The 22,699-nt window shown below is 43.4% G+C and overlaps 1 protein-coding gene across 6 annotated transcripts in view; it reads right to left on the reverse strand.

Moving 5' to 3' along the window:
• Nucleotides 1–22,699, reverse strand: part of syk (spleen tyrosine kinase) — a 42,026-nt gene that overhangs the window by 5,865 nt on the left and 13,462 nt on the right. For 4 of the 6 annotated variants that reach the window (XM_057321897.1, XM_057321899.1, XM_057321898.1 and 1 more), the window contains 5 exons: nt 13,825–13,897; nt 12,790–12,949; nt 6,413–6,622; nt 4,762–4,951; nt 4,081–4,619 (listed from right to left, as the gene is read on the reverse strand). In XM_057321897.1, the coding sequence (XP_057177880.1) occupies nt 4,164–4,619; nt 4,762–4,951; nt 6,413–6,622; nt 12,790–12,949; nt 13,825–13,897 (1,089 nt within the window). In that variant the 3' untranslated portion in view covers nt 4,081–4,163. Of the gene's footprint in view, nt 1–4,080; nt 4,620–4,761; nt 4,952–6,412; nt 6,623–12,789; nt 12,950–13,824; nt 13,898–22,699 lie in introns of those variants that run through there. The other 2 variants (XM_057321902.1, XM_057321901.1) reach the window with 1 other exon arrangement.

The raw sequence follows: 22,699 nt of genomic DNA on the forward strand, positions 1-22,699 counted from the left end.
CAGGTCCGTAGCCCTCCCAGTTGATTAGGTACTCGAGGTGACCTCCCCGTCTCCTGGAGTCCATGATCTCCTCTACCCTGAAGATCTGTTGGGCGGCGTCCAGAGGTGGTGGAGGAGGAGGCAGATCTGTTGTTACAGCAGGGTCTGTAGAGGAAACAGAAACAGGAGTAATAAAGGGTTTGAGAAGGGAAACGTGAAAGGAGGGGGAGATCCGGTAGTGTTTGGGCAGCTGGAGGCGGAAGGTGACGGGATTGATCTGTCGAGTGATGAGGAATGGTCCGATGTATTTGGGACTCAGCTTCCGGCAGGGTTGTCGCAGGCGTAAGTCCCTTGTGGACAACCAGACCCGTTGCCCTGGAGCATACTGGGGGTTTGGGGATCTTCGGGCGTCCGCATGGAGCTTCTGCCTGCGGATAGCCTGCTGGAGGTGGTGGTGAGCTGAGTCCCAGACCCTCTCGCTCTCCCGAAACCAGTGATCGACAGCTGGCACCGATGAGGGTTCTCCAGACCAGGGGAACAGGGGAGGTTGATATCCTAGGATACACTGAAACGGGGTGAGACCGGTTGAGGTCTGTCGAAGGGAGTTTTGGGCGTACTCCGCCCAGGGTAGGAAACGGTGCCAGCTGTGTTGGTGAGTATGGCAGTATGATCTCAGGTACCTCCCGATGTCCTGTATCTTCCGCTCAGCCTGGCCGTTCGCCTGAGGGTGATATCCGGAGGTCAAGCTCACCGAGATGTTCAGTATTCCGAAGAAGGCCTTCCAGACCCGGGAGATGAATTGGGGACCCCTGTCTGACACAACGTCTTCAGGAAGCCCGTAATTGCGAAACACATGGGTAAACAGGGCCTCAGCCGTCTCTAGTGCAGTGGGGAGCTGAGTGAGGGGAATCAACTTGCATGCTTTGGAGAACCTATCCACTGCCACCAGGATACAGGTGAATGTGTCAGACAGGGGCAGGTCGGTGATAAAGTCCACTGCGAGGTGAGACCACGGTCATTGGGGTATGGGCAATGGGAGTAGTTTTCCCTCCGGCAGGCGACGTGGTGTCTTTGCGATGGCGCAGACTGAGCATCCTTTGACGAATCGGGCGATGTCCTGAGTCATCCCAGGCCACCAGTATCGGGCGGAGATGAGCGAGAGGGTGCGCTGTCTGCCTGGGTGTCCTGATCCCGGAACAGAATGAGCAGAGTCCACGAGGGTAGTGCGGAGCTCGGATGGCACAAAGATCCTACCCTCGGGACCTCCCGGCGGAGTAGGGTGTTGGAGTTCAGCGATGTCCCGGTCGAGGGCCCACTGGATGGGGCAGACGAACAGGGCTGGAGGAAGCACTGGTTCAGGTTCGGTTAAATCTGGGGTGACGTAGTGTTGTCTGGAGAGAGCATCAGCTTTGCCATTTTGCGAGCCAGGTCGGTAAGTCACTTTGAAGTCGAACCGTGAGAAGAAGAGTGCCCAACGGGCCTGACGAGAATTCAGCCTCCGGGCCTCTTTGAGGTACTCCAGGTTACGGTGATCGGTGATCACGGTGAAGGGATAGTTCGCGCCCTCCAGCCAGTGTCGCCATTCTTCCAGAGCCAGTTTGATGGCTAGGAGCTCTTTATTCCCGATGTCGTAGTTTAACTCCGCCGGGGATAGCTTGCGGGAGAAGTAGGCACATGGATGGAGTCTAGGAGGCTTCCCCTGCCGCTGAGAGAGCACCGCTCCTACCCCGGTCGAAAAGGCATCCACTTCCACGAGAAAAGGCAGGTCTGGGTCGGGTAGAAGTAGGGTAGGAGCAGTACAGAAGGCTTGCTTCATCTGGTCAAAAGCTTTGAGAGCTTCGGGATTCCAGGACAGGGATATCGAGCCTTTTCCAGTCATGGCGGTGAGGGGAGCTTCAATAGAGCTGAATCCAGCGATGAAGCGCCGGTAGAAATGAGCAAATCCTAAAAACCGCTGCATCTCCCTCACCGTATGGGGTTGTGACCAGTTCTGGACCGCCTCCACCTTCCCCTGATCCATGGTAACTTGGTTGAAAGAGATGATATAACCCAGAAATTGTATGGTGGATTGGTGAAACTGGCATTTCTCGATTTTCAGGTATAGTTTATGTTGGCGTAGGCGTTGGAGGACGATGGAGACATGGGTAACGTGAGCGGGTCGAGAGCGGGAGTAAATAAGTATATCGTCGAGGTAAATTATAACGAATTTCCCCAGCAGGTCCCGGAAGATCTCATTCATAAAGCTCTGGAACACTGCTGCGGCGTTCACCAAGCCGAAGGACATTACCTTATATTCGTAATGACCGTTGGGAGTCACAAAGGCCGTTTTCCATTCGTCACCTGGGCGAATCCGAATCAGGTTGTAGGCGCTTCTTAGATCTTGGTGAACAATGTGGTGAACAATGTGGCATGGCGTAACTGTTCCAGGGCGGCAGGTATCAGGGGAAGAGGATAGGCGAAGCGCTTGGTGTGACGATTGAGAACCCGATAGTCTATGCAGGGACGAAGACCTCCATCCTTTTTCCCTACGAAGAAGAAGCTTGACGCGGCAGGGGAGACAGACGGTCGGATGAAACCTTGTTGTAATGCCTCCTCGATAAACTCCTCCATGGCCTTCTGCTCCGGGATGGACAAGGAATAGATCTTTCCTTTGGGCATTGTGGCCCCAGGCAGCAGCTCAATGGCGCAGTCCCATGGCCGGTGAGGAGGCAGCTCCGTAGCCCTCAGCTTGGAGAAGACGTCCTGGAAAGACCGATAATCTACGGGAACCTTCCCGGAGTTGAGGACCTCAGGACTCTCGACGGTAGTGGCTAGGATGGGTAGTACCGGTTTTAGGAAAGTTTCCTCCTTGATCGGGACCCTGGTGTTGGCGGGGCGACCCGCCCATCCGGATATGATGCCAGTACGCCAGTCCACGATAGGTTGACGTTCCATCAGCCAGGGTCGTCCCAGGACGATATCGGAGGTGGACCCCTCCAGTACCCAGAAGGAGATCTTCTCCGTATGCCTGGGAGAGATGTGAAGGGTGATGGGTGGGGAATGGTGTGTGATCCGACCTCGGCCCAGCGGTTTTCATAGGATGTCTTGCACAAACATGGTCCTCTCGTTCCTTAGGCGCGGGAAGCCCAACTGAGTAAGAAGATTCAGAGAAATGAAGTTCCCGGCGGCTCCAGAGTCAATCAGGGCGTGGACTGGAACAGAGAAGTTAGGTGCAATAATGACCACTTGGGTAAGAGCAAGGTGAGGTAAGGAGGCCGGTGTATGGATAGAACTCACCGCTGGTCGAGCCGGACGGACGGGGCAGACGGCTAGGCGATGACCTGACCCTCCACAGTACAGACAAAGGTTAAGGTTCCGCCTCCGTGTACGTTCCTCAGGACATAGTCGAAAACGATCCACATCCATATGTTCTGGGTCTGAAGGAGTCCGGGAAGCAGAGGTCGTAACCCGTGGAGGAAATGTACCGGGTGATGACGGCGAACAGGCTGACAGACGTTGGGCGATACTAATGGATCGTTGTATGAGAGCCTCCAGACCGACCGAGTCATCGTAGATGGCCATGTGTAATCGGATCGAGTTCTGTAGCCCTTGGCGGTAGACCGAGACAAGCGCCGGCTCATTCCATCCACTGGTCGCCGCAAGGGTGCGGAACTGGAGGGCATAATCCGCCACTGAAAGGCATCCTTGTCGAAGCCTCAGCAGTAGATCGTGCACCGAAAGGTAATCCATTGCTTGGCCAAAGACCCCTTTAAAGTGCTCAAGAAAAGACTTCAGATTAGTGGTAAGTGGTCCTCCGGCCTGCCAAATCCCGTATGCCCAGTTCAGGGCCTTACCGCTCAGGAGGGAGATGATGAAGGCTACCTTGGATTTGTCCGTGGAGAATTGACTGGGGTGCAACTGTATGTAGAGCTCACATAAGAGACAGAACCCGCTACACTCCTCCACGGAGCCAGTATATCGGTTGGGTAGGGCCATGGGACTAGACGCCGATGGTGGGTTAGACGGAAGGAGTGCAGGTGCGGGTTGGTTCCGGAGTAGGGTGACCAGTTCAGAGAGGGGATCAGAGGGAGCTGGAGGTGAAGGACCGGGAGAAGTCTGTCGTGTGGTCATGGTGTCGGTTCAGTCTACTGTCAGGGTTCTGGTAGACGGAGAGCACACCACGGAGGTAGATAAGAAAAAGGAGTTTATTTCAAAAACAGGAATATCCAAAAACAGGTAAGTATTTCAAAAACAGGAATATCCAAAAACAGGTAAGTATTTAAAAAACAGGAATATCCAAAAACAGGTAAGTATTTCAAAAAACAGGAATATCCAAAAACAGGTAAGTATTTAAAAAAACAGGAATATCCAAAAACAGGTAAGTATTTCAAAAAACAGGAATATCCCAAAACAGGTAAGTATTTCAAAAACAGGTAAGTATACTTATCGGGGTAAAGAATTGCAGTGAAGACAACAAGACTGAACAGGGAAGAACAAAAAGGTGCAAACTTAAATAGAATCCTGATGATGTGATGCAGGTGTGGACTAATCAAAAATGGTGGATGTGCGGTGCATGCTGGGAAACTGAGTTCAGAACTCCGGGGAGAGGGAACGGGTGAAGCGAGCTGGCGGTGACGACATGGGGGGCGTTGCCGGTGGTGCTGAAACCGTTACAACCACATGGGAGAACCCGTAAGCAAATGTTCTATAGTGTTGCTTTAATTACACATATTGCCATTATGTGAACCATCGACTATTAAAAAACCTGTTTACTTATAGCATCAGCTGACTGAGATATAATACCTTGTAATAGTTCTCATCTTCTGTAAGGGCTTTAGAGAGTCCAAAGTCACTGATCTTGGCATAGTGCTGAGTAACTAAAAGCACATTCCTGGCTGCCAGATCTCTGTGAACAAAGTTGTGCTCTTCCAGATATTTCATACCCATAGAAACCTGATGAACCAGTTCAGTAATGTTCTTCCCAGAGATGTGTCTTACATGTAAACACAAAACAAAAGCTTTTATTACTTAATTCAGTTTTTATAAATACTTAACAATTTATTACTATTGTTTGTCATTTTCTTAAAACAAATAATCCATTCAGAGTACAAACACTTTCATAAAATACCTGTGGAATACTGTGGATTATCAAAAAAATGATTTACCAGTAACACCTTGCTAGTAGATGTTGACTACATTATAATGGGGGCAAACATCTTTCCTTATTGATGGACATTAAAAGTAGTTATATTATGACAAAATAACATTTTTATGGGCAATATGTTCTATTCCAGTTCATATTTTTCATGTAAATTTTTTTGGACGGTTCTTTAAAGTGCAATATGGGCAATTTTCCCAGTCTGCTGCTTTGATGTCATAGTGTAGTATAGCTAATAACAGGGTTAGGGAGTAACAGAGGAAAACTGTTACAGTTGGTAACTGTAATCCGTTAAAGTTACATGAAAAAACTAAATTATTATTATTATTATAACCAAATATAATACATTTGTTGTATTATAAATCTTTATCTGCCCTAAGACTGGACTATGACAACACTTGGTATAAACTAACATAGACTAGACTAGACTTCGATTGAGAATCATGAATAGGAACAAGACGTAATGTCTTCAAAGACATGAAGCAAATGGTACAAAACGAACGAGCACAGGACAGAAGACACAATGGCATAATACAGGGGAACTAACAAAGGATAATTAACACAAGGCAGGTGCGGGGAATGAAACACTAATGGAAAGCTAAACGAGGGAACGAGAGGGGCGGGGCCATAGATGAGACCGGAGAGAACGCATATTATGTCGTGACCGACAATAATATGTTTCTCTCCACACAAAACAAGAGGCTCTGCCATGACAATAACTCTGACTGTGGTCCGTTCAAAGAAGAAGGTTATAAACACCTGGGATGGCTTGTGGGTGAGTAAAATATATGCTAACTTATTTTCTCCGGAGAAGTGTTCCTTTAAAGCAATTTCTTGGAAAATAACCTAGTTACTAGCTTATAATTTGTTGTCAACCATAGACATAAAATTAAATCATTAGAGTTAAAATAACTTATTCAGATAAGAGTTTTGCTTCAGTTGTTGATTTCACATAACATTTTTCTAAAATTAACTTATTACGTTTAGGTTCAATTAAGATTCATAGGAATGCTACTGATCAGCTGTTCTCTACAGTAGTTATTATAAACCAGATTAATAGCAGCCAAAAACACTTCATTTACATTGTTTACGTTGGACTGAATATTTAAGTTAAAGGATGGAACTTAATGAATTTGCCTTAAAAAATAACAAACCGATGAAAACTGTGTCCTTAAATGTTATTACCTTTATTACCCTTTAAGTGTTCATGTACAGGAAGCTGTGCATTATTGTAAATGTACTTTGTAAAGCATCAGCTGTGACTTTATGCATAATGTTATTGCCACTGTGACTCACTTGTTCTTCTGTAAGAACTTGTGCAGTGGGCCCAGCTCAGCAAGCTCCATGACAAGCATGAGGTTTTCAGCTTCGCAGATGCCAATCATGCGTACGATGTAGGGATTATCCAGCTGCTGCATGACACTTGCCTCTCGCAACATCTCCTCCTTCACTGCTGTGTTATTATCTTCGTTCTTCAGAATCTTCACAGCCACAACCTTTTGTGTCCTGAAAAACAGATGCAACTCTATTGGTACGTTGCTGTGTCATTGCAGCAGTCATTATTGAGGACTATAGATTTTCACATGCTTTGGATCTCAGTTTGGTACTGAACAAACCAAATTTGCTGCAAATTAAAAATGAACATAAAGCAAGCACAACCCAATTAGCAACAGTAAGCTTATGATAATGATTTAACTGATTTGGGTTAGTGTACTGATTGGGGAGCTCACCCTTTTACCTGACTGCCAGAGAGAACCCTCTCCTGGGGATTACCCATAGACAGTTCATTTTGTACTTCATGTACAGTATGCAACCATATTTAAACCCCACCATGCCAAACATACTTTTCTATTGTTATTGATCCTTGTTATGATCATTGTCTGTGTCACTGCAATATTTGATTTTTGGATAAACCTTCATTCTGTTTGCCTGGTTGGGCTGTCTTTTTGGGTTAAGTTCACTGTTATTGTAATTACTTTGTCTTTCTGCCTGACAATTTGGATTGATTATCTTAAACCGCACATGGACCCTAACACTGTAGCCATGGTCAGTTGATAAAGTAGATCAAAATTCCTGATGATTTCAATATTGAGGAAGACATGCACTTTTTTGCCCAACCGTACAAACCGAATGTGCATTGGTCAAAGTGCTCCCGGGAAAACAATTTAAGAGCACGAGGAATAAAGGACAGTTCATGCTTTTTTGTTTTACTCCTGGGCATAACAAATTCCCTATTAGTAGATAAGCAGGTGTTGGAGCCACAGTCAGGAAACAATGCAGTGGTGATGAACTGTCCTTAAGTAATTTGGTAAAAGTACGTGTTGTAGCCTCATCACGCCTCTCACTCAGTAATGGAAATGTGGCAGTTGAGAGACCTATTATCTGGCAACAATGTTTTTGGATCCTCTCTAGCTCATCAGGGAGACCTTTGGGTATTCCGCCCTAGGCTGGGCTAGCATATTCAAGAACTGGTTGAATAAAAGTCAAATAAATTTGTGATAGAACATCACAAAGAATCTTTTTTGCAACACCCAGATAATAGATTCTAGGGCGCACCTTCATAATCATGTACTTGTTGTGGGCATCCCATGACAAATTAGAAGAAATGTTACTCCAAGTAGCTTAAAAGTGGATACTCTACTAATTGCCTGTCCTGAAATGACAGGTGAGGAAGGACAGGGAATGTTATCACATTTCCTAGCACTGATGATCATGTCCACTGTCTTAGCCCCATTCATATCTAAAGTAAATTCTTGCCCCCATCAAAGCCGAGACACTGAATCCAATGCCTTCTGAGTTAGCCCAGGTAAAGATCCCATTAAGAGCTCAGTGATTGTTAAATCATAGGCATATTTCACTGTGATTCCTGAAGAAGGCAAATGTGAATCCAAGATGTTAATGCAAATGACAAAAAGCAGAGGGGATAAAAGTCCACCCTGCGGAACACCAGCCGGAATTATAAAGGAATAGGACACATTTGAACCAAACTTCAACTTTTGCTCTCTGTTACTAAGATAGTTTCTTACACTAAGCCAAAGTGGACGTCTAACATTCATGTCGGTTAAAGCATGAAGCAGTTGACAGTGATCAATTGCATCAAAAGCTCGAGTAAAATCAACAAAGACAGCATGAATATCCACTTTAGGGTTGCTATTGAGTGCATCGTGCCAATGTTGTAAAATATGAATTAGAACAGTGTCAGTTGATCTATTAGCTACATCTTCCAGAATGGCATCTCTAAGAATTCCTTCATACACTTAATTAAAGAGATCCCATAGCACTGGAGATATCTCCTCATAAAAAGTCTTAATGACCCAAGGAGGAATATCATCAGTACCGGACGCCTTTGCTGCATTCACTTTACAAAGTTTGGTCTTGACTTGTCCTATACTCAGAAAAGGAACACTACAGTTGGACAACTTATTGGAGAGATATGGCTCACATTATCCCATACAGAAGGGAAATGCTTAGCCAAGGTGTCACACTCTTGTTGTACTCTGCTATTCTCCATAGACATTGCCTCATTCTTGTGTCCTCCCATCCCCATTAAAGCCTTCACAGACATAAACCATTGTTTAGGCTTAGTACCTCGCAATTCCTCCACCTCATGCTTGTAATATTGTTTCTTTGCATTCTTAATTTTTTTGGCAATAATTGAGTTTAAATTCTTTTTAAAAGATGATTTATCACCAGAGCATTGATCTCTATCTTTAATCAGATCCTTCATTTGTACAGTCATCCATGGCTTGTTATTATTTGTGATAGAAATTTTCTTTAGCGGAACTGTTTTATCCAAAATTGAGCTAATCATCGGACCTCAGGGTCCAAGTGAATGGGAGAAAAATCAGTAGTGATCAAGAGAAGGCCCAGTTGCCTGTGTGTTTCGGGGGTACGTATTCTGCAATAAATGTGCTTAATAGACTTAACAGGCCAATCTTCAGCGTTTAGCAGAACAGTCTTATGGTCAGAGGAACCAACAGGAGGCAAATGCTCTGGTGACTCATACATGGAGGAGATGTTAGTAAATATTGAGTCTAATTGACTGTCTTTCCTTGTTGCTCCAACCACAATCTGTTTCAGACCAAATCTTCTGCAGATGGTTTCAGACTTATACTTATTATTATCACCAAGTATGACAATAGCGGCCTGCTGGTAATTGCATTCAACATTTCTGAGACAGCGATCCAGGTACTGGGTAATTAATAAATCAGGTTGTGCCATTGCTGATGATTGTTGTGGAAAATACAGCACAGCAACAATAATACAATTCAAACCTTGAGGAAGATGACTGGGACATAGCCAGACCCACAATACTTCATATTTGTCCTCTTCTAGGTGAGTCAGTCGAGTGTGAGTGATGCTGTTACAAACATAGAATGCAACTCCTCCTTCCCTGCTGCCCTCACGATCCCGCCGATGTATTGTATATCCTGGAATAATTACAGTTGAATCTGGAATACCAGCATTTATCCAATTCTTTGATACATCAATAACTTTTGCATTATTATTCACTGCTACACTGTGCAGCTCATCACCTTTATGTCACAAAGAGTGCACATTGGATAGAAGAAAACCAGGCATAGTTTCACGGTTCCCTCTGTTTCTCCCCGTGTTTTCCCCAAGGACTTCACTTCCCACGATCCTCCACGGTCCCTCACTTGTCCCTCGTCGGCGATCCCTGCACCTGCCCATTATCAGCCTCATCATCTGGACACTATTTATACTGTTCCTTTGTTCTTTGTCGTGTCTACTGTTGTGTTTCAGGAATGTATGTATCTCTTGGATCTGTATAATAAACATACCTTTGTTGGATTGTTCTTGTCTGCCGTCTGTGGTTTTTTGACCTTGCTCGTCAGGTGAGCTGGGGCGATCGAATGCTCAATGCGTGTATTAGGATGAGGCTGGATGACAACCTGTTCCGCTGCCTGTCTCCTGGTCTCTGTTCCGTGCCCTTGGTGGATTTTATTAATTTTGTCCTCGAACAAAATGGCTCTCATTTTTATGTGGACAAGGTTATTAAGAACAAAATGAATAAAACCCATCCGGTCCAATCCAAAACCCATTGAACGCTTCAGCTCCGGCTCACCTTGAGCCCACGCCAGAGTCCTCCACCACTCCACGCCTTTCCACTCCTGAGCTTCATGAGCCCGCCTGCATCTCTGCTCGGTTTCTCCGCCTCTGAGCCCCGCCGCCGTACAGAACAGCGTGGATGCCGCGAATCTCCCGGATCAGGCACTCCGCGGCTCATCCCGAGCCGGTGCCTCGACACTCACCCAAGCTTCCCCTGGACCTGGATCAGGTATTGCAGGAGTTCGACTCTCTATTTTTTAAAGGGGACACAACGCTGACTTTTTCAAAGTCTCCTGAGTTTCCCCTGGACTTCGCTCCCGAGTTTCCCCTGGACCCCGCTCCCGAGTGTCCCCTGGACTCCACTCTTGAGTTTCCCTTGGACTCCACCGCGGTGGCTGCAAGCGCCCTCGGTATGCCATCACCCCTGACTCTCCCGTCTCATCCGTCACAGCCACGCCACAGTCATCCCTGACTCTCCGTCACAGCCATGGCGGCCGTCATCCCTGGCTCCCCCTGTTCCAACGTCACAGCCATGGCGGCCGTCTCATGCGTCACAGCCACAGTCACCCCTGACTCTCCGTCTCCTCCGTCACAGCCACGGTGGCCGTTATCCCTGGCTCCCCCTGTTCCAACGTCACGGCCATGGTGGCTGTCGCCCCCGGCTCTCCCAATGCCAGTGTCATGGCCACGATGGCTGTTAGGTTCCCGGTTGCCCACACCACCATGGCCACCTGAGCTACTGGCACCCCCATGGATCCCCGGAACCCCGGTGCCGGTAGCACCGTCCTGGAGGCTCCCCGTCTTGTCCAGTGTGTCCATGTTCCCCGTTAGCCTCAATTATGCATACCCACCCTCCCGAGTCAAAGGAGGTGCATATCTTTTCAAGCTTCTTAGACGTTCATGGTTACGTTCATGATTTCGTTCATATCCAAGTAGCACCATTTTGTTAAAAGGAGAAACCATGCAGTTGTCTGAATAATAGAAGTGGGAGGCATCATTCATCCATATGTAAACGTAGGCTACATTGGCTAGAATCCATCAAAAATCTCCTAAAATAATTTCTATCCACATATCCTGATTTACAATATAGGCAAGTAATCACATCAGTAAATGGTCTATTCAAGCATTCCCAGGCAAATGTTAAGTTAAAATAGTTTAAAATGCTAAAAACAAGCGGTTGTGGAGCAGGTCAGTGTTCATGCGGCTGACCTTAAAAGCGCCACCTAGAGTTCCTGGCTGTTTCAGAAATATACACAGATAGAGATTTGCAAGAATCTCAATCAGGATTTAGGAAGGAAATGGGGACAAGAGATATCACTCGATGAATACTAGAAAAGTCTATGGAGTTTTAAAAACTGTTTATCTTTGCTTTATCAACTACATGAAGTCCTTGGTCAATTATGAAAAACTACTGTCAACCCTATTGTAAATTGAAATACACAAACATCTTTCAGCTATTAAAAAAACGTTATGATGACAATGTTGCAATGGTTCAAGCGGAATATGAAAACAAAGGCTATTTTTTGGTTGGAAAAGATGTACAACAGCGCTACAACATCTTGTCAACATATCTGTTCAATCTGTATACCATACTAACGCATGTAGTATGTACTGCTTTGTTGTGTTAAAACTGTACAGTATAACATTTTTTAATGGTTCATTGTCCTGTTGTCCAGATGGAACAAAGCAGAGGCATGGATCTGGATTGCAGTCGACTAATTGGTGACCTATTGGTGACCTTTGGGATATGCATAGTTTCATATCTTTATGCCAAATGTTTGTTTCTTGTGTGTCATCTAATTCATGACTGCAAAAAATGCCTAGAATGCTTTTCCTTTTTTATGATGTGTCCATATATGTAAGCCTACACACAACTTTTTACAGCTGAACAATTTGTTTAGGAGTAAATTAAAAAAGTGGGTTTTCAAATAAATTCAAAATGGTAAATCAAGTCTGATGTATGATTGCATGTGTCTGCCATGGCATAAGCACAGGAATTTGAGGGAAAATCTGTTTTTAGGTTCAGAAATTATAAGGATTAGATTAGAGTAACACGCTATAGTAGGCTGATTGGGTATTTTGCTATGACATAAAATCAGACTGTCCTCTATCTATTTTTAACATTTTCCTATGTGTAATGTTTCATGGGCTGCTAAAGTAGTTTGCATGATTCTCATCATGGTCTAAGTCTGTTGACTTATTAACTTGATGACTTTAATTACACGGCACACTGGAATACTTGATTCTGATTAGCTAGTTATGACATTAAGGGATACCGTATAATGTAAGGGATAGTGTATTCAATAATATAATTATTTATTTTATGTGTAATATTAAACTGCACCAGCTAAGATGACTTGCAGTACCTCCATGACTTTGTTAGTTTTGAATGGTTGTTGTCGAGAAATAACTGACCTTGGAATTTTGTGACTGGCCAATCCGAAACAAGCATTTCAGAGTGCAAAACTGACCTTGGAATTTTGTGACTGGCCAATTAGAATCAAGCATTTCAGAGTGCAGTGTGATTATCCCCAAAGTTCTTAAATAGCTCTTAAAATTTTCAAAATACACTCGAATGTTTTAGACAAGCTTGGTTGACTGACTTCTTCATTTGGTAGATGCCTTTTAAGACGGTTCCAAAATTGCCTGACCCCAACTCTCCATCCTCAAGTGTCAGATCACTCCGGTTTACTGTAGTTGACCTCAGCTCTTCGGGGTCTGCATATGGACTCTCATACACCTTTGTGTCCATTGGCATAGCCTCTGTAGAAACATGACTTTACTCAATTTTAAAAGAAAAAATATTAGGCTAAATTAAAGTTGGGTAATAACAGTTGAAGGTTCAGACACCGACAACTGTATTTTTTATGATTTACTGTTTTATGCATAAAATGTACATGCTGTGAAAATATCACACATATTGACGGAGAAAGGGCATCTTGAAAGACTTAAATTCTGAAAATAATGACTGAAATCAATCTTTGATGCTTGTTATCTACAGGGGTATTAATACAGGGGTTCTCAACATTTTTTATTTCAAGGTCCCCCATTGTATTCAACAATATTCATAGGCTCCCACTGACAAAAACTCAATTTCTACCCAATAAAATATTTCATAGCTTGACATTAAAATGTGCATTCATCATAAAATGCCAAAATAATAGGAAATATCTGGGTTTTTAGTTTTTTAACAGTTTTTATTGCTCATTTAGTCTATTTTAACATAATAATTATCTTGGAATCCAGATGGGGCCCCCTTGTGGGCCACGGCCCCCCTGTTGAGAACCACTCTTAATACGATAATTCAACATTACCTGATGTGTTAGCCAAAATAAACAACAATAAACAATATATATATATATTTTTTATTTAGTGCGTAGTGTAGCTGCTTGAGAATAAAAAAGAGTCTGCAAAGTTACAAAGTCCACTTCAAAGGGAGATATAATTTTTAAAAGAAAACATTTCTTCCAGAATATAAACAATTATTGTATACTGTATATATAATAAGTATTTTATTCTTAATGTCTGATGACATTATTTTAGTCCTTCTTGTATTAAACTTGTATACATATACAAAAATGATGTTGTGCACTTTAAGCGTTGTTAATTGTAATGTAATGTAGTAGCAATAAACTAACCTGTATGAAAGATATTGCCTTGAAGATCCTCTCTGCAGTTTGAGTCAATATTATAAGGATTTTGAAGAAGGCCCTGCAAGCACACACACTTATATTTGTGAAAATACACAGTGACAAAGAAAAGGCAAATGCAGACAGAACACAGGCAAAATGCTATCTGAATTGCCTGAAGGAGAGGATCCAATCACACTGTTTCCTGTGTTCTTCATGGCACCTTGATTCATTTTTGAATGCCTAAATGACATCTACAGCTATTTAAAGGGTACATAAATTGTAATTAGTATATACAGTATAATTACACTGTGATCAGTGTCCATGAAGAACAGGAGTATTTTCTTGAAAAACGTAAAAAAGCAATCACACAAGGGATATTTTAAAAAAGAAAACGGGAGATATTTTGCACACAGGACTGATAATTAAGTAGCTTATAATGTTACAATGAAGTGATAGGAAAGTAAAATGAAAAAGATGGATATACAATCGGGGGAAAGTCTCCTTAAAAAAAGCATATAGACAATAGCATCACAAACTATTTACAGCTTTTCTACAAAAGACAAATGTTAGCTCTCTTTTAAATACTTACAGTGCTGCCTTATTGGCTACTAATCTTTATATACTGTATTTAGCCAGGGACATTGTGGCAGGGCTTTGAGGACTTGAGCCCTTTTGCCCTTTTTAAAAATAATGAAAAGTGCCCCTCTCAGACAAATAGCAATGATAATATTGTTGTCACGATCACCAGCTGGAGTGCCCATGTGCTCCACCAGAGGACACTGCTTACTTACTCTGCCATTCCATTCCACCACAGAACTACATTCCCCATAAACCCTTTCCTGGACTCTGTGTGGATTATGTTTCAGAATCAGAATCAGAAAGAGCTTTATTGCCAAGTATGTTTGCACATACAAGGAATTTGTTTTGGTGACAGGAGCATCCAGAACACAGAAACAGCAACAACAGTACTGCATTTTTCCATTTTAAGAATATATCTAAACTACGTCATATGCTGTCAATCGCAGATGCAGAGAAGTTAATTCATGCATTCATGACATCAAGACTAGATTACTGTAATGCACTGTTAGGTGGTTGCCCTGCAGGCTTATTACAAAAACTCCAATTGGTCCAAAACGCGGCAGCTCGAGTTCTTACACGTACAAAAAAGTATGAACATATTAGCCCGGTTCTGTCAACCTTGCACTGGTTACCTATAAAGCATCGCGTTAACTTTAAAATCTTGCTTATTACCTATAAAGCCTTACATGGTTTAGCTCCTCAGTACTTGAATGAACTCCTTTTGTATTACAGTCCTTCACGTGCATTACGCTCTCAGGCGTCCTGTCAGTTGGTAATACCTAGAATTTCAAAATCAAGTGCAGGTGGTAGATCCTTTTCCTATCTAGCGCCTAAACTTTGGAATAGTCTTCCCTGCACTGTCCGGGAGGCAGACACACTCTGTCAGTTTAAATCTAGACTAAAGACGCATCTTTTTAATCTTGCATACACTACTCTTCCATAATATAAATCTTCAGAGGGTTTAGGCTGCATTAGTTAGATCAACCGGAACCAAAAACACAACTGATGTACTTGTTGCATCAAAGAGTACAGAACAGTACTCTACTCTCAGCCAGTCTTGTCTCATTGTTCCAAGGTTACCACAGCGAGCAGGATGCAGTTCATGGCCTGACCTGATGGTAGAGCGGAGAATGGGAAGTGGGGACCTGACAAGAGCTGAGATGATAGAGCTGGATAAAGAAGGACGCGGTCTCTTGACATGTCTTCACCACAAAACTTCAAATGCTATTAGATTATTAATGATAATCTTAAACTATAATTTATTTTATTATTAAGTTTATTTATTTTATTTAGCCTTGTTGTGCAAGTTCTCTGGAGCTTGTGCAGAGGCAGCAGCTTTTGCCAGAGGGGAACTGGAATCCCCTGGTTGGGCCTGGGTTCTCCTGAGGTTTTTTTTCTCGATTAGAGTTTTGGGTTCCTCGCCACCGTTTGCATACTGTTTTTGCACTATCTGCCTGACCGGGGGGGCTGCTTTAGAATCTTAAAGTTTTACTTAATTAATATTGCATATAGGAATTTATTATCTGTTATATTTGACCTGTGCTTCTCTCTCCTTTATCCTAAATGTGTGCTCTCACTGAGCGTGTGTGTGTGTGCGTACTTGTCTGTGTACGTACGTGTGTGTGTGTGTGTGTGTGTGTGTGTGTGTGTCTGTGTGTGTTGGTGGTGTGTGTGGAGTGTTTTGTGTGTGGGTGTGTCTGTCTTCTGTGTTTTCAACCTTTTCTTGTTTTTGCAGGTACAACTTTGATTGTTTTGCTTGTAGTCAATGTGTCTCATGTACAGCTGCTTTGTAACAATGAAATGTGCGTGTGGAAGGTCGTGGATGGATGGGTTTGGAAGGAAGGTGGTAAGAGATTGAAGGCACTGGACGACCCGCTGTCAGGGCGGCGGGGGACGTGATTTGGAAAAGATAGTTTCACCGCGATTGCGGCGGATTAAAAATGGACTGTGGTGCAATGGCTGAAGTGGTAGGGGTTACGCTAATTGACTGGGTATTGATGGTTTTCCACCGGCTCGTTATTAGACCTGGAAAAGTTCGGCATTCCAGTCTCTGATGCACGGGGGGCCGGTCGAGAAGTCTGGGGTGATGTGTTATTGGAAAATTGCGTGAGTCCGGCACGGAGTCCGGAAGAGCGTAGAATGAGCCTAGGCCCGCCTGTTCTCGATTGGGTAAGGTTTCCTAGGTGACGGCGCGGGGGAGGGTTCGCGGGCCTAGTGCAAATGTGTAGAGAGAAGTCTTGGACATGATGTGTGGGCTAGGAAGGTTCGCGGTTTCAGGCTTAGTACTCGGCGTTGTCGGGAATTGGACGGATAAGCTCCGTGTGCAAATGTGGGTAATTTGGCCCGTGTAGCCTGTGAGGGTGAGGGAGCGATAAGGGACGTGCTGCGACAAACAGCGGCAATCCTCGTAAAAGGTGTAAAAGCGCTAATATATAAATTTGAGAGTCTCGAGTGGATAGGCGCAGCTGACGATCGATGAAGACGGCGATCAGACACAACCGTATGAAGCAGTACAAATTAGATATAAAGTGAAGAAGAGGAGGTCCTATAGGGTTTAGTAGCAAAATATAAGAACATAAATACGAGATAAGAAGCGATATGAGATAGCAGGACAGGATACACTAAGTGAGGAGGGTGTTAAGAGTCTAAAGTGGTATCGTGATAGGAATTGGTGAAATATGGGAGTCATATGTTAACTAGGAATAGGGAGCTATGTTACATCAAGGATATGTGCTTACCACAGGCGAGAAAATTAGAGATGAATATCTACAGTTCAGAAAAAGTGTGTGGATAGTAGACTGGTGTAGTTGAATGCTGGTATGGATCAGTAGAGTATAGTATTGATGGACTTGAATCTATTATTGCACAGAGTTATTAATTGCACGGTGTGTAAAAACATTTAACTGTTCAAGAGGTAGATGGCCTGAGGGAAGAAGCTGTTTTTGTGTCTGGTTGTTTTGGTGCTCAGTGCTCTGTAGCGCCGACCAGAGGCAGCATTGTGAAGAGATGATGGCTTGGATGTGAGAGGTCCAGGGTGATTTTCTGAGCCCTTTTCCTCACTCTGGATGTATACAGTTCTTGGAGGGTGGGCAGGGGAGCACCAATGATCTTCTCAGCAGTCCGAACCGTCCTCTGTAGTCTTCTGATGTCTGACTTTGTGGCTGAGCCAAACCAGACAGTGATGGATGTGCAGAGGACAGACTTTATGACAGCTGAGTAAAACTGTTTTAATAGAGTTTGTGGTAGGTTGAACTTCTTCAGCTGATGTAAGAAGTACAACCTTTGCTGGGCTTTTTTAGCAATGGAGCCAATGTGATTGTCCCACTTCGGGTTCTGAGAGATGGTGGTGCCCAGGAACCTGAATGACTCCACTGCTGCCACAGTGCTCTTCATGATGGTGAGAGGGGGGAGTGCAGGCGGGTTTCTCCTGAAGTCCACAATCGTCTCCACTGTTTTAAGAGTGTTCAGCTCCAAGTTGTTATGACTGCACCAGACAGCCAGCTGCTCAGCCTCCTGTCTGTACGCAGACTCATCACCATCCTGGATGAGGCCAATGAGTGTGGTGTCATCTGCGAACTTCAGAAGTATGACAGAAGGGTCCTGGGCAGTGCAGTCATTTGTGTACAGGGAGAAGAGCAGTGGGGAGAGAACGCACCTCTGGGGGGCGCCAGTGCTGATTGTGCGGGTGCTGGATTTGAGTTTCCCCATTCTCACTAACTGCTGCCTGTCTGTCAGAAAGCCGGTGATCCACTGACAGATAGAGCCAGGAACAGATAGCTGGGTTAACTTTGTCTGGAGCAGTGATGGGATGATGGTGTTGAAAGCAGAGCTGAAGTCCACAAACAGGATCCTCACATAGGTCCCTGGTCTATCCAGATGTTTCAGGACAAAATGCAGCCCCATGTTAACTGCATCCTCAACAGACCTGTTTGCTCTGTAGGCAAACTACAGGGGGTCTAGTAAGGGTTCTGTGATGTCCTTCAGATAAGCCAGTACCAGTCTCTCGAATGACTTCATGACCACAGATGTGAGAGCGACGGGTCTGTAGTCATCAGTCCTGTGATTTTGGGTTTCTTTGGGATGGGGATTATGGTGGAGCGCTTGAAACAAGAAGGAACTGTGCACAGCTCCAGTGATCTGTTGAAGATCTGTGAGAATATGAAGGCCAGTTGAATAGCACAGCTTTTAAGACAGGCTGGGGAGATACCATCTGGGCCTGGTGCTTTTCTTGTCTTTTGTTTCCTAAAGACTCGGCACACATCCTCTTCACTGATCTGAAGTGCAGGAGGTGGGGTGACTGAAGGTGATAGGTGTTGTGTAGAGAGAATGTCAGAGTTGGTGTGAGGTGTAAAATTAGCATTTTCAAATCTGCAGTAAAAGTCATTCAGATCATTGACCAGGTGTTGATTGCCTGCAAAATTGGGGGATGGAGGCTTGTAGTTGGTGATGTCTTTAAGGCCTTTCCACGCAGATGCATGGTCGTTGGCTGAAAAACGGTTTTCCAACTTTTTAGAGTAGTTTCTCTTAGCCACTCTGATCTCCTTTGTCAATGTGTTCCTAGCCTGCTTGTACAAGACTTTGTCCCCTTTTCTGTAGGCATCCTCCTTGGCTTGGCGAATCTGTCTGAGTTTTGCTGAGAACCATGGTTTATCATTGTTGTATTTTAAGGAAGTCCTGGTAGGAATGCACAAATCCTCACAGAAACTGATGTATGATGTTAAAGTCTCTGTGAGCTCGTCCAGATCGCTGGTAGCAGCTTCAAAAACACTCCAATCGGTGCACTCGAAACAGGCTTGTAAGGCCCGCTCTGTTTCGTTGGTCCATCTTTTAACAGTCCTTTAACAGGTTTGGCAGCTTTTAGTTACTGCCTGTAGGCTGGGATACGGTGAACCAGGCAGTGATCAGACAGTCCTAAAGCTGCTCTAGGGACAGAGCGATATGCATTCTTTATTGTGGTGTAGCAATGGTCCAAAATATTTTTGTCTCTGGTAGGGCATGTGATGTGTTGTCTGTATTTTGGCAGCTCGAGTGTAAGTTTTGCCTGATTAAAGTCGCCAAGAATAATAATAACAGAGTCCGGATGTTGTTGCTCAGTGTCCATGATGTGATCGGCGAGCTGTTGTAACGCCACGCTCACGTGCGCTTGTGGTGGAATGTAAACACATACGAGAATGAACGAGGAAAACAATCGCGGCGAGTAAAAGGGCTTACAGTTAATGAAGAGTGCTTCTAGTTCGAGACAGCACATCTTCTTCATCACTGTTGTATCTGTACACCACGTCCCGATGTTCATCTCCAGCTGGAACCACTGGAACCAGTTCATGGAACCACTGTTCCAATTCCCCTATGTGGATTGTACTCTGCGTGGATTATGTTCCTGAATCATCGATGCGGATTGTACCCTGGTTCATGGTGTGGATTATCTGTGTTTGTGTTTTGAAAAGCTTTTGTGCTTGCATTTGGATTTTAGCTCCTCCTTGTCCTGGCTCACATGTGACAGAACGACCAACCAACTATGAGTCTAGCAACACAAATTATGTGTCTCCGTCAAGGAGATTGGCCCATCAAGGACTATGTGATGGACTTTTTTGAGTTGGCAGATTTGACTGGTGTGAATGATATACTATATGCCTGTGATATTTCTGGCCACCAAGACGAGATGGCTACCTCGGAGTTACCGCAAAGAGATGTGCCTATGTTCTCTTGAGATCATCCCACCTATATTTCTTTCATGAAGGCCTTCGAACATGTGTCTGAGAACAAGACAGATAATCCACAGGACAGGTTGTACTACTGTATATTGAGCAGTCTACAAGTGGAGAGACACAAGCTCTTGTTCGCAGCTGTGAACATATGAGTCTACTGCTTATATTGAAAGGGCTTTGAAATAGACACAAATACACACACTTCGAATCTTTTGGAATGGAGGGTTAGGAGCAATGGAGACGCAGACGGAGCGGAGATGGAGATGAGGCAGGTAAGTAATCCAGGTAGGTACTTCTAATATGACCACTAGTAGTCTTTACAGCTGGAGATGTACACTATGTTAGAATGAGCTTATTAAATTAATTTGCTGAATTCATTTAATTGATAATATATTTTTGTATTTAACGTTATGTGTACCTCCTGAGAAACGGTGATGTTATTATAACCTTAGATGATCTCATGTTACTTAATTCTTACCTGTCATATTTAATTTAGAGAGAAATCTAACATTAATGACATGCTTGAACTTCCCTGTCTAAAGTTAAGTCATCAGTAAATTTTATGACAGCTACAATAAATGTTGTATTGTCTTATATATGTTTTATGTTATCAGTTGTGGAACTACACAAGGTCAGAAATGTATATTGTATTTTTAATCCTCTGGGACACACTAACACACAAACATGATGATGATGATAATGAGCGCGTTCACATGCACAAAATAAACGGATATCTATCAAAAATCAGCTTAAAAAGAAACCTGCTTTCACGTGTTTACATGCATAGTAATAAACCGGCTACGCAGAAAACCGCGTTTACACGGAAGTTTGAGACTTGCCGGGTTTCTCGCATGCAGTGACGTCATTGTCGATAGTCTGTTTAGTAATTAAAAATGCAGCGGGAAAACTGTCAGAAGCTGTATTTTTATATCTCTTCTCATGTACCTGCATATGCAACAATAGTTCTTCATTTTGATGTTTCTACATCAACTGCATGATTCCAGAGCGGACTTTTATACGTTATTTTAATATTACTTCCATTTGGGACTTTTACTACTGCGCTTTCAGACATGTGCACATAAACAAAACTGAGAGAAAACCGGTAAAGGCGTTGACATGCAGCGCGGAGTATTTGGCTTAAGCTGTTTATGACCTTTCCCCGATAAAAGAAAACCGTTTTACGCGTTTACATGACCTTACATATATCATCTTATTAAGCATAATCGGCGAGATTATCAGGAGAATGACATGACCAGATCGCTCACTAAAACATCCAGGCAATTTACATACTAGCAAACAAGAACATAGCCAAGGTAGAAAGCCTGAAGTCCACGTCCAGTTTCGTATGCTCTTCGCTGATTGCGTCAGACGACTTGTGTATAGTTCTAAATCAGGGGATAAATAGACTATTGTAAGAATCCACTCACATGTTTGCAGAAATGACATTGGAATCGACCAAGGAAAATGTATGGTTAGGGTTACTATTTCTTGATGGCAAGAAAACTGTATATCGAGAGAAACATTGGAAATTAATATTCACAAAAAGTTGTAGCAGGAAAAATAGGACAAGACTTTAGAAAGTTGATAATGATGGAACGATGGAACGATCAAATATTGTGTTAGATCGTTTGAACTGATTGTTAGTATTACCACTGAAGTGTTCCAACAACACAAAAGCAAGTTGAAAGTTCTCCACCCAGTGGTAAAAGACTTATATCAAGATTTGAACGCCCACCAGGACTGGAAAAAAGAAGATTTACTATAGATGCTTTATATGGCAAATATACTACCGACGTGATAAAAGTAGTTAAATTTTATGAGGTATTGTAGACAAAAACATTGATGGATCCAATGGAGAAGAAAGGTCAGATGCCCCAAACTCAAGCAGCTCGCCCGAGCTTCACAGTGAGACAAGTGGCCTCGGGGAAGGTAACGCCCTATATTCCTATGATTGGTAGTTGTAAAGACTGCATAATCATGGGGAGGAGCCGTTTTATGTGAAGACCCGAGATGGAGACTGGTCGGCGCATGTTAACATGAGATTACCAATGGAAAAGTAAGGGTATTTGACCATAGTAAAGCAAGATACAAGAGTGTGCCCCTCAGGACAAATTATGAAACCCAAAAATGATAGACCCTTTACTATATTATCTTATATTATTATTCCTATATTATACTATATATCCTATACTATGGATTACTATATGAAAGTCGTAATGTCAACAGTCACATCAACTCATTTGGTGCCGTGGATCAGCAGTTTGAAGCATAAATATGTAAAGATGGCGCATAGATTTGGGCTGAAACAATCGCAGCACTGCTGTGTCAGCTCTCAGTTTCACTTTCAGTTTTAGCAGTTTCTAAACTGCCATTTGCATATTCATGTTTTTCTGTAAACTTAATAAAGCTGAGGTGTAGAGTTATATTCAAGCTACTTTGAAACAGGAAAAAGAAATTTCACAAGAAAAAAACTTTAAATATGTCATTTTAATTATCGAAGATTAATTTTAAATGATAAAATTATCGACCACAGGGGGACTTCAAAGATTTGCTGGTAAAGCCAAAAGGAAAACTGACAGTTCTACCATTAGCCTAGT

Source organism: Triplophysa rosa, linkage group LG22 (genome assembly GCF_024868665.1).
Source record: "Triplophysa rosa linkage group LG22, Trosa_1v2, whole genome shotgun sequence".
Taxonomy (NCBI): domain Eukaryota; kingdom Metazoa; phylum Chordata; class Actinopteri; order Cypriniformes; family Nemacheilidae; genus Triplophysa; species Triplophysa rosa.